General features: G+C 38.9%; 1 protein-coding gene across 1 annotated transcript; it reads left to right on the forward strand.

Annotated features, from left to right (window-relative positions):
* Positions 1 to 4035: 4035 nt before the first annotated feature.
* Positions 4036 to 15498, forward strand: LOC107741806 (histamine H3 receptor). The gene is made up of 3 exons (XM_016554590.1): positions 4036 to 4357; positions 7609 to 7775; positions 14620 to 15498. The coding sequence occupies exons 1-3, from the start codon at positions 4036 to 4038 to the stop codon at positions 15496 to 15498; spliced, it is 1368 nt and encodes a 455-aa protein (XP_016410076.1).
* Positions 15499 to 16738: the final 1240 nt, after the last annotated feature.

The raw sequence follows: 16738 nt of genomic DNA on the forward strand, positions 1-16738 counted from the left end.
GTAGATGACATCTGGTGAGGAATTGTGCTATATATATATGGATAGAAATATCTCCTACTCAAGACAATACCATGCTCTTTTTAAAGTGACAAATAGATCTGTGATATGCTAATTGGCAATTAGATGTCCAAACAGTTCTTGTAGAAAAGATTTGTTATGATATGCAAGGATAACTGCGCCTTCGATTTCTGCAGAACAATCAAGCTGTGTTTCGGCAGCCTAAACCATAACTCCAGCAAGCTAACCATTGATTTTGACTGGACAAAACTCGCTCAAGGCCAGTCTGGCAGCTCATCTTTGCCCTGGGTAATGGACGTCTTTATTTGGTCTACACAGAATCACGCCAGCAAATGTGAAAACTGTTTTCCCAAAGGATGACTCTCGGCTAATATTGTTTCTCATATGACTTTTAATAAAAGTCCCTCGGTGTACAAGTGCCAGTCAGCTTTTTGTTCAGAATCAGGTGCCTATGTTATGTGCTGTTATCAGAAACTTTGTGTATAAATTTATAAAGCGACTTGAGGCCTCTACAAATGAAATTATTGTGATCCTGGAGAAGAGTACTGTTAGGTACACCTCTGCACTTTGGAGGCACTGGAGAAAGTGCTTATATGGACCTTAGATGTAATGAGGAATCAAGCTTCTTTGCAAATAACTGTGCAGTAAAGAAAACGCAATGCTGTGCGTTGATCCTGTAAATTGATTAAACCAACATGCTAATTGTTTATTTGACCACCCAACGGTCTAAACAAATCTCATCTGAACTATAACCAGCAGATCTCTTTTACTTTGGGCCACAGAATCATGTTAGTGTAAATGACATCTGGTGAGGAATTGCGCTATATTTGGATGGAAATAACTCCACAATAGATCAGACAATGCCATGCCGTGCATTGGCACTTTTAAAATTGTCGAAGCCAAATATGTGACATGAAAATTGCCAATTTGATGGCTAAAAAGTTTGCTTTGGAGTTTTATTGTGACATGCGAAGATTCATTTCTGCCAAAGAATTGTTTTTTTCTTTGGTACAGATAGTTGGACTGTACAATTGAACATGCAGTGCTGTGTTTTGCCAGCCTAAAATGTATCTCCAACATGCTAATTATTGATTTGACTGGGCAAAACTTGCTCAAGGATTGTTTGGCTTCTTATCAATGCTCCAACTAACCAATGTCTCCACAATTCTTTCTACCACAGCAAGCAGAGTTTACCCAAAGGACAACTCTATCACATACTACTAATGCCATGTCAGAAAAAATTCAAGCTAACCTTAACTACAAATATCTTTACAGTGCGTTAGAAAATACCATGCTTTACGACATGCTAATCGTCCATTTGATGCAACCCACTGTGAGAGTAAATGCAATATTTAACTTCACATCTGGACTTGACCAGATAATATCCCTCCAAACATAGACACCAAGAGAGAACCATTAGCATTGCATGAAAGTGGCTAATTTGCATGGTGGATAAGAAACCCTTCCCTTTTGCATCCTGGCTGACAACAGTATCAATGAATAATATTAATCGTGGGAGAAATCAAATCAGCACATTAGCTGTCCTCCGTTGAGGCCTTGAGGAGCAAGAAGACAGAGCAGAATGGTAATTCATGTTGTTTTATCGTCTCAAGTGGCTTTGGGAGATGGCCGTTGTTGTTTGTTTAAATAAGGGTCAGGCCTCTTCATCTCTGGAGATCAAACATCAGAAGAGGGTGCAGCCGAAAGCTTGTTTCATAAGAGTCTCTCCTACTTCTTTAGAAGGTGATAGAGCAGATCCCTGTTGAAATGAGCTGTAGCTCTCGCTCTGGGCCTTTGGAATACGCGGAATTCTGCTTCCGCTGCAAGAATAATACAACAAAGAACTTGATTGCACTTAGCCTCTTTCCATGTTATCTTCTTCTGGCACCTGCCTCTATGTTTTTAGTCCAAATGCTTTAATGTTTGAAATCCCTGCTCATTAGCAACATGAAATGTGGCAACCTGAAACAAGACTATGAAGGCTTTAACCCTTTCAATACCACAACTCGCTAGAGAAAAAGGTGAAATGAAAGCTTTTATTCTTTAGAATAATATGCATCAATCAAATAGCATCCGTTTTGATCTCATGTTGACTTTTAAGTCTTTAAACTTGTTGGACACTTGTGTCAGGTTTGGCAGAGAGATCTTCCGGGAATGAGATGTTTCACTGTGCTTTTATAGCATTTGTTTCACGTTTTAACAACACACTTAAGCTAATCGAATCGCTCCCCAGCCTCTCAAGTGACCCTCTTTGGAAGTGATTGGTATCACTGTGGGGCGCCTAGACAAGAAATCCTGGGTTAAGAGCCCAGGGGTTAATTAGCACTTCATAATTAAAGTAGAAAGACACATTTAAAAGGGTTTTAGACAGAATTTAACTGCACAACTGCTGGAACTAATGGAAGTTAAAGGAGCTGCGCCATGCAGTGCCGCTAAATTGGATTTTACAGATGCACCATTATTTCAGTATCAATGTCATGCACGTGTGTGTGAAATGCAGGGGCAAAGTGTCTGCTATCGTCTTGCTCTGGTGCACAGCTGAGGAAGAGCACACAGGGCTAAAGTCGGTCTTTTGTGTCAGTAGGGAAATGACTCACGCGGGAAAAGAAGACCACATCTCTGACAGCGAGTGTAATTAAGATTTTTTAAACCTAGAACACAGCCTTTAGGAAGAGGAGGCGTACTGTACATGGTGTGCAATTTAAAACCTAAAAGTGCAATTAGGATGTTTATTTGTCATGCCTTTAACGTCATGTACTCGGCTGATTGAGGCATTAACATTTTCTTTTTTTCCCTAAATGCTTGAATTTAGTCTCTTTTTTTCATCATCCCTCATAAAAGGCGACATAGTATGTAATGTAGTTGAGGCACAGCCACTGGGTAGGGAAGGAATGCTTTGAAGAAGAAAACCTGCCTGAGCTTTGCCTTGAGTGGATGGCAGTAGCTGCTGTCCATGGTTCTGAAACCACTGGACAGTACCAGAGCACTAATACACTAACAGGATTCCTGTTGGAATTTCTGTCATCATTCAAAGCCAGTCCTAAAGAATGGGGAGGGGAATTGGTTCATAGGATTTTAGCATAACACAAAAACTAGATCTTTTAAAACACAGGAGTGCCTTACTTTAATCTGCAGAACACAAAAGAAGATATTTTGAAGACTGATGGGGTTCAAATGAGATTGGACCCCATTGGCAAAAACACAGAGACATTTCTCAAAATATCTTATTTGTTATGCAGAAGAAAGAGGAATAGATTTAAATGACATGAGTAAATTATTTGAATTTTGGGCCAATGTAAACACATTCATAATGAGTATCTCTGTTATTTTCTCTAAAAATGTCTAAACATTCATAAAACGCAATAAAATACTTATTGATTCCGTTTTCAGATGATGTATAAATCTCAATTTCAAAAAATTGTCCCCTATGACTGGTTTTGTGGTTCAGGGTCAGTCACAATTATATTCAAGATAGACTATCTGAAAACAACTTATACTGTCTTTGCTTTTTAAGTAAATTTATGTTGATTCTCAATGCATGGGTCATTCATATGTTTATAACAACTATTCAAGCAGAGCAATATACATAATCACACTGTGTGATTGTATAAAAATAATATTCTCTGTACTTGGACAAATGCAGGTTCATTGCACTGTATGCAGTTCTGGATATCATACTTCAACCAGATCCTCACAAAGGTAAGTTGCAAAGTGGACCGCGTACATCTCGTATCTGTCTGAGGACCGCGCGCAATCCAACGGGAGGCGCGAGAGCGCAACAGTTGATGTGCGCGCATGACGGGAAAGCGCTATTCTGTTGGAAAATCGTAGAGCACAAACTTTGCGTTCAGTCTCAGTGCAAGGACTTGGAGTTCCCCTCAGGAAGGAGTCATTTCATGTCATGCGTTTCTGGTATTGCACTGGACACTTCAAAGATGCACGCACTCCTCATGCGTTTGGAGACTCCAACTGGATGCGTATTCCGCCGCGCGCTGAAGTTAACGCAACCCTAAAGGGATGAAAACTCTGCTGTCATCATCGTCAGCGGGAAAAGGTTCACATGATGACTTCAGACCTGTTGCTGGTTCTCCAAATGTCCTCGATCTGACAATGGTTAACTGCTTCAATTCCTCTAGCTCCAACAGCACGACCGTCAGCTCGGATGGGGCTCCGTTCCCAGGGTACACGATGGTCATTCTGGCAATCCTCATGATAACGCTGGTGGTCGTGGTGGTGGTCGGGAACGCGTTGGTTATTCTCGCGTTCGTCGTGGACAAGAGCCTCAGAAATCAATGCAATTACTTCTTCCTTAATTTGGCTATATCGGACTTCCTTGTTGGTATGTAAACGTGCATTTTAATTAACTTCAACTCAAAATGCTTCATATGCGCCTGTTTTTGCATTGCAATTGTGCATGTGAATATAAGATATTACATCTCTTAAAAATGATCTGCATGTCCTCGAGCAATGGGGGAACCCCTTTGTTCTACAGGATCAAAGCCTTCTGGAAATCCTATATATTGTACATCTGATGAGATCTGTGGGAATATTGGCTTTGATAGACACCCAGAAAAGTTACATAGATTAGGCTACACCTTACTCGATAAAACACGTAAGTGTAGCTGATGAGTAATGCCGGTGTAGTGCCGAAATTTGCACCCTACCAGATTATGCACCCCCTAGTATTGGTAGGTTTAGGAGTAGGTGTGGGGGAGGGGTTAGGATTAGGCAATCAGGTAGCGACTTCAACGAGGGGGTGCATAATCTGGCAGGGGTGCAGAATTCGGCACAACACCGGATCGATCAAACAGATGTACTGGATATGCAACAGAGAGATCGATGCCAATCTAGAGTGCAGCGTGGCTGATGTGTACATAATGAAATTTAATAACAGCAAATATGCACAACATTTTTGAAATGAAGTGTTTGATTTTGCACAATAAGTAATTAATATGATACATATACAACCAAGTTATCATTCAGTGTTGATAATCTCAAAATGGTCAACAATGGCCAATATATTGGTCTAGGTATTGTGTATTGCTTTCTTGCTCAGTTTTGCAAGTCAGTACTCATTAGCATGGCCTGTTGCCAAATGATAAATGTAAATTATTGTAGCTGTGCTCACTTTTAGAGTGTATGTCTGTTCATAAACCTGATTACACATGATTTGCAAAGATGAGTGAATTATTACATAAACCACATTTCTCCGGTTTTGTCTGCTCTGACCTCATCTTGAAAACCAGGAGAGCGATTAGACCACTCCCAACAGCAACCACAACAAAAGTTAATTTTCTCCAAGGAATACAAAACCAGTAGGTCAAACCTCTCAAATCCACAGAAATGGTCCTGCATCGTTATTTTCCAATTCCGACATTATTTGCATTGGTCTAATTTTCTTTTTGCTTGTGAATTGTGAGTAGATATAGGGTGAAATAAGTGTTTCCCAAATTTCCCAACATTTTTATCATTTCCAGTAATTGAAAGTGAATGGGGATCCAGGTTGTCAAGCTCTGAGCTTAACTATTTTTATCAGTAATTTTCAGTATTGCATATATACAGTATGTATTAAAGGGGTCATATGACGTTGCTAAAAAGAACATTATTTTGTGTATTTGGTGTAATGCAATGTGTTTATGCGGTTTACGGTTCAAAAAACACATTATTTTCCACATACTGTACATTATTGTTTCTCCTCTATGCCCCGCCTTTCTGAAACGCCTTTCGATTTTTACAAAGCTCATCGGTCTAAAAAGCGAGGTGTGCTCTGATTGGCCAGCTATCCAGTGCATTGTGATTGGCCGAATACCTCAAGCGTGTGACAGAAATGTTACGCCCCTTACCATACTGTGATGCCGTGTCCTGGCGCGACGAGACAAAACCAATAAAACCCATTACAAACGAGGCATTTGTTGCATCCAGTGGGGGACATAATTACTGATTATAATGACTTATCCTGTCTTTTTACGCGTTGCATTGCATATCACGCCGTGTAAACATAAAACCATGTTTGCATTTGTGATTGGAGAAAGGACAAACAAGCGCTACTCTACACTGCTCAAAACTCGCGTTTGATTAGTCAGTGGCAAATTCTTTAAATATAAAAACATACTTACAGGCTGTGAGACAGAGCGCCAGACTATCCTTGCAAAGTTGGAATTGCCCCACTTTATAGAAACAGACACCGGCATTGTAGGCTACTCTCCCAGGATCAGGAAACAGTCCTCCATAAAATGCGCTGCACACACTCTAATATTTGCGTTGCACTGTTCTGGAACAGTGTTGTAAATACAACTTAACCACTGATTTCTAGTTGTGTCCTCTTTTGGAAGACCAAACAAAGTAGTTTTGCTTTCACAATGAAACGCACAGCTTCTCCACGACATGGCGGCGGCGGCGGCAACAATACTACAGTGAGAATCAAAGTTACCTCTTTCTTTGCGTGAACATTTGGGCGGTGTTATGCAAATCTTCCCAAACAGTGACATAGACATGTGGGGGCGTGTTTAAACGAGGCATTTTAGGAGGGCGTGGACTAGTCTTAACTTTTATAAAGAATATCTCTTTGGGTTTGAGACTTTAGTCTTTTAAACTTTAGGGATCTTATCTATTCACTAACAGCTTGTAACACTCCAAAGATAAAGGAAAACTTGAAATCGCATCATATGACCCCTTTAACAGGTGACGCTTTTCTGCTTCATCCACTATATGGACGAAGACTCAAATTTCCCAATGAGCCATACATTTTGTCTTTTATTTTTAGACCATATTCTTGTCATGCTTTCTTAGCAAAGCAGGTTCTGAGGTGGAAAAAGGAATGATTACATCCATTCATCTGCAGTACCAAGACAGAGACCTTTAGTTCTCTGCTGCTCTGTGGTGCGCTGGCACCATAAATTATTGGCTTGGATTAAGAGTGCATTAAGAAACGAGATCCTATCTGCGGTTCATTTCAAGATCCGCACGGCCTCGTGGTCTATTCACCAAACCCTCTCTGCCTGCTTGAGTGTTTATTTGCGGCTCACAGACATTAGTGCTCAGCCGATGTAGTGCTCAGTGGAAGTTCTTTGAAAAAAAATAATAAAACAACTTGGTTTGAGAGATAGGAGGTGGCGCTCTACCTGAAAACGTGCCCACGTAGTTTAGATAAACAAAGTGCAACAAAGCGTTGCTTTTTTTCCTCAGATGCCAACTAGCTCAAAAGCTCTAAATAATAGAGCCATGGCTGTGTATTTGACAGTATGATAGATGAGAAATCTCAGCGTCCTTCAAGGACTAGGCAGTGATGAGATTGCTGTTTTGTATGGCTTTGTGTAAAAGCTTTCTCTTGATGCTTCTAGGTGCGGAAAAGCAAGAGAAAGAGGTAGAGAGCTCAGAAAGCAGTCACGGTTCCCTTTGCAGCTCGATGGCTTTTTGATAATAGCTCAGGTTTATCGGTCACATTGTGAAGCGACTCCTTCGTGACATGATCCATTGATTTTGTGCTCTGAAGGGCCTATTATATCTGGTCCAGGAGAAGCGTGTGGCCATTGATACCAGCCGAGGGCTGTATATAATACAGTAAAATTTGATGTGTCTCTCTCTTTCCAGGGGCTTTTTGCATCCCGGTCTATATGCCCTATATCTTGACGGGCAGGTGGATGCTGGGCCGTGGACTCTGCAAGCTGTGGCTTGTGATGGACTACTTGTTGTGCACGGCTTCCGTCTTCAATATCGTCTTAATCAGCTACGATCGCTTCCTGTCCGTTACCCGAGCTGTAAGTATCAACATCCAATCAGTCTACTTAAAGTAATAGTCAGTAAATGCCAGTCCAAACTTGCATGTTATGTTTTCAGTGGAGCACAAAATAAGAAATGTTATTGTACTGGCTACTGCTTTCCAGAAATTGAAAGTGCAGCGTTGTCAAGCTCCAGACGTTAGATTAGATTGGACTATTTTTAACAGGACTCTTCAGTATTGCATTAAATATATTTCAATCATGACAACTCTCGGAACATTTTAGCATGGTGATGGATATGACAATGTTAATGTATTTGGTCTTGGCGGAACAGATCTGCTACGCTGCTGCTGAATTGCTGCTGCTGTTGAATAATGCACAGAAAACAGAGTGAAAACCGTTTACTTATCTTAGCTGTTGAGTTTCAGAGTAACTCTGAAAGCGCGCTGCAGGAATCTCAAGTGAATGCTAGCCAGCCATATAAACGCAAGGTAGTAAGCTCATTGGCTGCATATGTAGCATGAACCAATCAGCTTGTGCCAAGTCATTTAACTCTCTGAATATCATCAGTTACGTTAACACCCCGTCAGAATGCGCCATATAGAGTTTCATGACTGAACTATATTTCAGTCATTTTTCTTGCTTCGTCTACCATACGGGGTTTATGTTGTCTCAACACAATGCATTCTGGCATATCTGTTCTTCCAAAGACAAAATCTTAGTAGTTTTTCATCAAAATAGACCAAAAATCAACCAACCTCTGCTTTCCAACCACCTGCCTTACACAAACATTTCTCAATCCACAATCAATTTCTTTGTGAGTTGTGTAAACATCTCATTTGTTTCAAAGAGAAATTTGCAGTACATCATCTGAGACACAAAGCAAAACTTGTAAGCAATTGCAATATTCAGTGTTTGCAACCCATTTTTTTTGTCCATAATGTCAGAAATATTTTATGTTCTTCAAATATTCCAATGGTTGTCTCCCACAAATGCATACAAACCAAGTTTTCGCTTGGTGCCTCAGATGATGCACTGCGCATTTCTCTTTTGTCTGAAACAAATGAGTTGTTCACAAATCCCACAAGACACTGAAGACAGTGTTATTGCAATCAGATGAATAATAAGCGAATGACTTGCTGCCCCGGCGACAGATATTAGATAAGAGCGGCCCACCAGACGGATGAAGCTCGCATCCTCTGTGGATCCAGCGTTCAACTGCTCTATGGTGATGAATTGTTTTAGTGCAATTTACTGCAAATGTCCGCTATGTTAGTCACGGACGGCATCATCAATTTATATTCATACTTCATAGTGAGTCAACCTTAAGACCAGTGGGTTATTAAAAATCCAAACTTGGGCTCTGTTCCAAAACCAGTTGAGCTGCCTTGCTGTCTTTATCCCAACTGAAATGAACCTCATAAATGACCAATTTTGAACGTTTTAGAGTATATACACTTCAAAATAAAGGTTACAAAGGAAGGTTTTCACAGCAATGCCATAAAAGATCCACTTTAGGTTCTCCAAAGAACCTTTCAGTGAACAGTTCTTAAAAGAGCAATTCTTTCTTATAGTAAAGAACATTTGAATCATCTAAAGAAGCCTTTGTGGAATGGAATGTTTCCATTGATGTTAAAGGGATAGTTCACCCAAAAATGAAAATTCTGTCATTAATTACTCACCCTCATGTCGTTCCAAACCCATAAGACCTTCGTTCATCTGCAGAAAACAAATTAAGATATTTTTGCTGAAATCCGATAGCTTTCTAACCCTCCATAGACAGCAAGAGAACCCGGAAGAGAACAAATCGTTGAATAAAGTCATAATTTTTGTTTTCTTTGCGCATTAAAGTATTCTTGTAGCTTCATAAAATTACGGTTGAACCACTGATGTCACATGGACTATTTTAACGATGTTCTTACTACCTTTCTGGGCCTTGAATGTAGTAGTTCCCTTGTTGTCTATGCAGGGTCAGAAAGCTCTCAGATCTCATCAAAAACAATTTCATCAAAAATATCTTAATTTGTGTTCCAAAGAGGAATGAAGGTCTTATTGGTTTGGAACGACATGAGGACGAGTAATTAATGACAGAATTTTCATTTTTGGGTGAACTAACCCTTTAAAGATTCTTCATGAAACCACTGATGCCAATAAAGAGCCTTTATTTTTAAGAGTTTATGAAAGGCTGCCATAGAATTTGGCCGATTCATTACAGTATAATTATGCTTCCTATCTTTTGCGTCAGAAGTGCACAGACAATGCCTTAAACTGCTTCCTACATGGGTAGCTCACTAGAAGATGGGTTTGTTTTGTAACGAATGTAAAAAGCACAGGAAGTACTTTTTGGTCCTGTATTGCACTGCACCGCTGTATTGTTGCATAAGTGTTTTTTAAGTGTCCCTCTCAGTCGTTCTAGTGGCTTGACTGAATTCTGGTTAATGACTGGCATGCTACAGACAGCTATTTTGGACATGCAGGCAGCTGCCCAGTGATTCTGTGGGGCTGTAATGATTCACGGGGAGCGACCATAACAAGGCTGCCCCCTCTCCTGACCTTTACATCCTGAGAGAGGGCTCTGATGAAAACCACACGGCTAAAAGTCATGTCTAAAATAGGCACCTACCCACCAAAATGGCTACTGTAAGGAAACCACATATATGTGTCTCTGGGTTACAGTTTAGTTGTTGATCTGAAGAGGGTTACCCAGGTAAAAATAAAGTATACTTGAATGCACTAAACAATACTTAAGTACAAGCAAGTACATTTGTGCTAAATAAAATTGTGAAAGTTATACACTATACACTAATTAAAAGTATATTTCTACTTCAGTAGTACTTCAGTGCACTTGAAAAAGTATACTAAATACCACTGATATTTAAATAGATTTTTAGTGCATCGAAATAAAGTATACTACTGCAAAAATCTACAGAGGAGTTTTATTAGTGTATTTCTTAAGTGTGCTCTAAATGCTTTAAAAATTGTTCATCTTAGTAGACTTTTATATAGTAATCAAACGTTTAAATTAAACTGATTTTATTAAAAATATATTACTAATGTACTAGTTATAAGTACATTTTCCCAACTGTGGTACTTAAGTATACTTAATATAAATGCACTAATTGATTTTAAGTGTAGTAAGATATAGTACACCAAATATACAGAAGTGTTTATGATGAGTATATTCAAAAGATGGGTTCAAGTGTACTACAAGTGGTAACTAAATACATTTTTAATACAGAGATAGTATGTTAAAAGCGCATTTTAGTTCATATTCATGGTGTCTCAAAATAGCACAGTTGAGTACACTTAGATGTTCTTAAGATTAGCTTAAGTGTATTTTAGTGCACTTTTTTCGCCTGGCTTGAAGAGTAAAACCGAAAGCAGACATGCTACTAACTTAACTATCTTTTTCAGTGCCAAGCTACTTTATCCAAAGTCACTATTTTATGTCCGTAATTTGAGTAAGTAATCAAATATGCGCTTCTATCTCTCTCAGATATAGCACTGGCAAGACGTTATAGTGAATCGGTTCATTCGGATGTAAAAGTGTAAATTTATCTGTCCAAGTTTAATGCTGTCACTTTAATCAAGATTCATTCATTCAAATCCATCGTTTTTGAGCGAGATAAATACTGCTCTGATTAAATTGTTAATTATATAGTCTTAAAGTTATATATTTGGAAAATATCACCCGTTTGAATTGCTTTAATGTACTTGTCTGCTTTTTGTTCGTAGCTTGTTGTGTATCGAACTGGTTTTTAAGGAGTAGCTGCCCATCGATTAACTACTTTAAATCATGAGTTGCTTGTACAGTTTTAAAGTAGCTGGATCTGAAGTGGCTGTCAGCTTTGACAACCACGTGGCTGCACACCAGCTCTTCTGGTGAAATCATAAAAGGAAGGAAGGGGAAGGAAGTTCAGTATTTTTTTCCATTCAGTGTGTGCATTTATCTCCATTGCAAACAGTGAAACGATGTTGAATTTGGGTTCTTGAGGTCCTTAAATAACCTCTCTTCACATTCAACTAAACTGTTGAGCAAAATAAGCTCAGAAAACATGGGAACGATGCCTTACTGTGAAAGACGAATGCGTTAAAGCCCATTTCCCAGTCCTTAAAACAGCTTTTGACTTTCCAGAGCAGGGTTTGGGCAAATTATGAAACGCAAATATTGATTTCCTGTGGAAAATATAGTATCAAAATTGTTAAGAAACATTAAGGAATAGATATGCGCTACAATAACAAATTTACAAGATCTTGCAGATGTGTTGAAAGGTAATTTAGCTGCTTGTGACTGAATGTCTGGAGCATAACTTTTAATAGATTATGCAACGACATCTCAGCAGTTTATTCCGCCGTGGCTTCATGCATAATGTATTAAAATCTGCATATTTTGCGAATACATTTCTTATCCAGCTCTTCTGAAGTACTCATGGTTTAATGTCGTTACTTCCTGTTGACAACATGTCTATGGGCTTTATCTGAGATTGTTTTTGAAAGAGTAGCGATCCGTCATCCGTCATAAATGACAAAGTTAAATGCTTTTCAAACCTCAAATGTCATTTCAAAAAGTCTTGTCAGTAATTGAAAGTAGAGGTTTATGTGATAGTATCAGTGGCATTTGACAAGCATGTCTGGCTTTAATTATTCTCCTTGGTGGTGAATTATTTAGATCAGAGATGGTTCTTTCCTTAAGTATGTTCTGTACAGAATAAGGTTCAGGAAAGGTAGTGTTTTTCCATGTTTTTCCAGAGTATGTAATGCATGGGGATTAACATAACAACAATCCCCAACCTTTGAGGTCAACATATGATATATTTTCTCATAAGTACTATTGAATATGATTATTTTGTGCAGATTTGTTGGTCAAGCTGTCTCAGTCATATGTCATTGCAAAATAATCAATTATTGTTAATAATTAAATGGTTACGTGTAAAATAAAATAAAAAAATTTTAGAAGATTTTTTAACTGACATTTTCATGGAATTGAACATCTCAAATGTTCATTATTATAATGAAAAATGTATTCTCTTTATTAATGTGAAAAAACAAGTATGTATTTATACATAATGGTATATTATTTAAGTATCACAGCAATCCAAAATCAATTGATAAATGTGTTTACATGAAAACAATGTCACAATGCAACAAAACTTACTAATAATAATTTTTAAAAAAAGCTTCTCCTCTATTAAAGCAGTAGTGCTTTTCGATCGGGCGGCACATCAAACCTGAAATGGGCATTATGTCAACAAAACTTCATCATCTCCAGTGTCCCAGAATCCAGGTCAAGGGCTTTAGAAGGTGTGAAATACCGTTATGTTTGTCTGAGGTAGTTACCGACATATTCCTCACTCCCTAAAGACTATTATTTGCTGTAATTTCAAGGCTGAATGGCATTAGTTCATAACAAGAAAACACCCTTGAGGGCTCCTGACTTTTTCGAATAGATGATTCCTTTCTCTGGTTGTCATCTTTCCAATTTTCTCATTTTCAAATTACTGAAATGAAGTGTTTCGGGCTGGACTCTAGAGAGCGAGGTGCTATGGCGAAGACAGCCTTATTGTCACACTGTCCATCAGCAAAGACAATTACGCTTGTCAATTATTCATTGCTATATTTCAGAAGATTTACAGTTAATTTCAAAGGCCTCTAAATTATCAACATGATCAAAACTTTGAAAAACATGATTGATAGTTGATACTTTTTTATCCAGTAAAAGCTCTTTTAGTGTAATTGTACAAATGTCCACTTTCAGCTCGTGCTTCAAATGTCTTTTTGCTCTCAAATCTTTACTAATTTTTATCAAGTAAAGTCAGAATAACTGTAGTAATATTTCCATATTAACACTTACTGAACTGAAGCAGCTCGGCTTTACTTGATTCTCCATCAATCATATTTTAGAAAAATCAGCGAGTCTCAAATCTTATCATCAGGATCTTTCGAGAAACGTTTGCTTTACTTTCACTGTTTCTCAGCGGAGGAATAATCTTCCCAAGCCTCCAAAACATATCACATCTTTTGAGGAATGTTTATTTCTTCATCTCTCAATCATCATTGGATTGCATTGCATTATGTGTTTGGATCATTAAATCTCATCTTACTGAGACATTATTGGAGATATAGAGTGACAACTAATATTTATATCATTTTATGTAAGTATCTGATGTACTGTTATAAAGATCTCATTGATTTACAATTACACGCATATGAATTTTATCATATAAATATCAGCATCTGCAGTAGGTTGCATATTTTTGATAATTGTTAATTTTTTTCCCCCATATTCTCACTATATCAGACTATGAGCCATAAATGCCTGATGAATCAAATATGATACTGAAAAACACGTTTGAAATTTTAAAAAAATATTTTGTCTGAAGGTTCAGCAAACATTCCATTTTAATATATATATTGTATTATATGGTATAGAGAAAGGCAGCTTGCTAGGTTTTGAAACAGATCCACAGGAAGTTGTGTCTAAAAAAAGGTAGGAAAAAAATGGTATTCATGGTGTAAAGTGATTTAGTCACATGTCTTGATCTTTTATTAAATGTAAATTGTATTTTCATGTCATCAGATTAATCGGACACGCTGATTAACTTATAATAGCCACATTAGTCGAATTGGTCCAAATCATTAGCTCACAGTATAACCGATCAGTTCTGCAGTACAGAAATTGGTTCTTTTTCCTCGCAGTGCTCTGAATCCTAGGCTGTGAATTGAATAAATCATGTAGAAGAAGAGGCAGTCACACTGAGTGTGCATAGACTTTATTGAGTGCGATAGCTGCCAGGGATCACTCCCATACCAATTTATGACTCTGAACTATGGCTATTTTATGTGTCTCTCTCGTTTGACTTTAATCTTTCGTCTTATTCCATAGGTGAGGTACCGGGCCCAGCAGGGCGTCACTCGTCTGGCAGTGGTCAAGATGTTGGCGGTGTGGGTTTTGGCATTCCTCCTCTATGGACCAGCCATCATCTTCTGGGAACTGATGGTGGGAGAAAGCATCGTTCCGGAGGACGAATGTTTCGCCGAGTTCTACTGCACCTGGTACTTCCTACTCTCCGCGTCTACCTTCGAGTTCTTCTCTCCGTTCATCTCCGTGGCCTTCTTCAACTTCAGCATCTATCTCAACATCCAGCGGCGGAACCGGAGTCGTATGGCGCATGTGGAGGCCGAGAAGGAGGACGGCTGGAGGGTCATCGACGGACAGGCCTCGTCCGTTTTCTTTGTCAAAACGCGCAAGGTGTCCTCTAGCGAGCCAGCGACCATTTCGGCCGTGATCAAAGACGACGAGGAGGTTTCGCCGTCGTCCAGCGGCGATCCCAGCAGCACCCACTCCGTGTCCTTGACAATGAAGACGACCATTAAAAAGCGAGGGTTGCTCAGCGGTTGGGTAAGGACGCGCATAATACGAGCGCAGGAGGCATCAAATCCATGCGCCCCATGCAGAAGCGGAGGACACGCGCGTCTCTCAAGAGATAAGAAGATTGCCAAGTCCTTGGCAGTCATAGTGTGCGTTTTTGGGGTGTGTTGGGCACCGTACACTCTCCTTATGATCATACGGGCGGCCTGCAGCGGTAGCTGTGTGGAACATCATTGGTACGAAGTCACTTTTTGGCTCCTTTGGCTCAACTCGGCCATCAACCCTTTCCTCTACCCGCTTTGCCACAGCAGCTTTCGCCGGGCCTTCGCCAAGATTTTGTGCCCCAAGCGGCAGTCTGTTCGGCCACATGAGGAAAGCCCTTCCTGCCAGTGACATTCTGACGGCAACAAAAGGGATTTAATACTTTCACACTGAATATTGAAGGATGAAATAAAAGCACCAAGGCAAGAAAGCTAAACATTTCCGCCCAAGCAAATTACGCAATGGAAATCCATGTCATTACTTGGAGTAGCATGTTTTGTTCTTTGATGAAACTTCCTGACATAAGATTCTTTGAAGATTTGACTTTTTATTGATGGATATTAACAGTACAACTAACAGTTGTTATTTGTCTATCTCTTGTCTTGCAGTAACATAGGAACGGCGTTGTTTCACTCTTGTTAGCTAATGTACGTTGCATGTTCTGGGACATCTGTGGTGAAAAAGTGATGCAGCTTGTGTTCAGAACATATTCAGTTGACAGTTTGCCCACATCAACATTATTTATTGACTGTATATTCCACTCCATTGACTCACACGGTTCAGTGAAGAAGAGGTGATCTATGTGAGACGGCATTACAACTCAAATGAGAAAAGACAAATATAAGGTGTGTTCTACCACTAAAAACATGAGCTTCACAGTCAGACTGCTATGGACAAGATTGAAACTAATAATGTTTTTGAATGGAAGTTTTGTGAAATTTTTGTGAAATGTGAATTAAGTTCTCCTTTTTATAAGCTGAAAATCTTGAAAATGTCAATCAATTCTTATATGAAAGAATTGGAATGTAGCAACTGTGTCATGTGGACAATTTTATGGTGGCTTTTTTTTGTCATTTATAGTGATCAGCCCTGATCCCTTTTTTTATAGTATTTTTCTCATCTTTAATTCTCATTTTTATAAGCTGAAAATCTTGAAAATGTCAATCAATTCTTATATGAAAGAATTGGAATGTAGCAACTGTGTCATGTGGACAATTTTATGGTGCTTTTTTTTTTGTCATTTATGGTGATCAGCCCTGATCCCTTTTATTAAAAAAGAGCTCTCTGGACTTTCAACAATGTCTTCTTTTTGTGTTTCACGGAGGAAATAGTGTCACACAGCTTTGGAAGGACATGAAACAATTTTAATTTTGGAGCATATCTCTTTAAGATATTTTTTTTCTTGACTAGATTCATGGTTACAGTGTCATTGTCAACAACACTGAAATCATTAAAATGGCTTTATGAGTATAACTGTATAACTTTGAATGTTTTAAAACTTGTTTACAATGATTTCAATGTTTTTTGGTGTTTTTTTTGGGGGGGGGGGGGGGGGGCGGGGCGGGGGGAGAGGCTTGTGATACTTTTTTCA

Source organism: Sinocyclocheilus rhinocerous, unplaced genomic scaffold (genome assembly GCF_001515625.1).
Source record: "Sinocyclocheilus rhinocerous isolate Xijiao unplaced genomic scaffold, SAMN03320098_v1.1 scaffold1277, whole genome shotgun sequence".
In the NCBI taxonomy this organism is placed as follows: Eukaryota; Metazoa; Chordata; class Actinopteri; order Cypriniformes; family Cyprinidae; genus Sinocyclocheilus; species Sinocyclocheilus rhinocerous.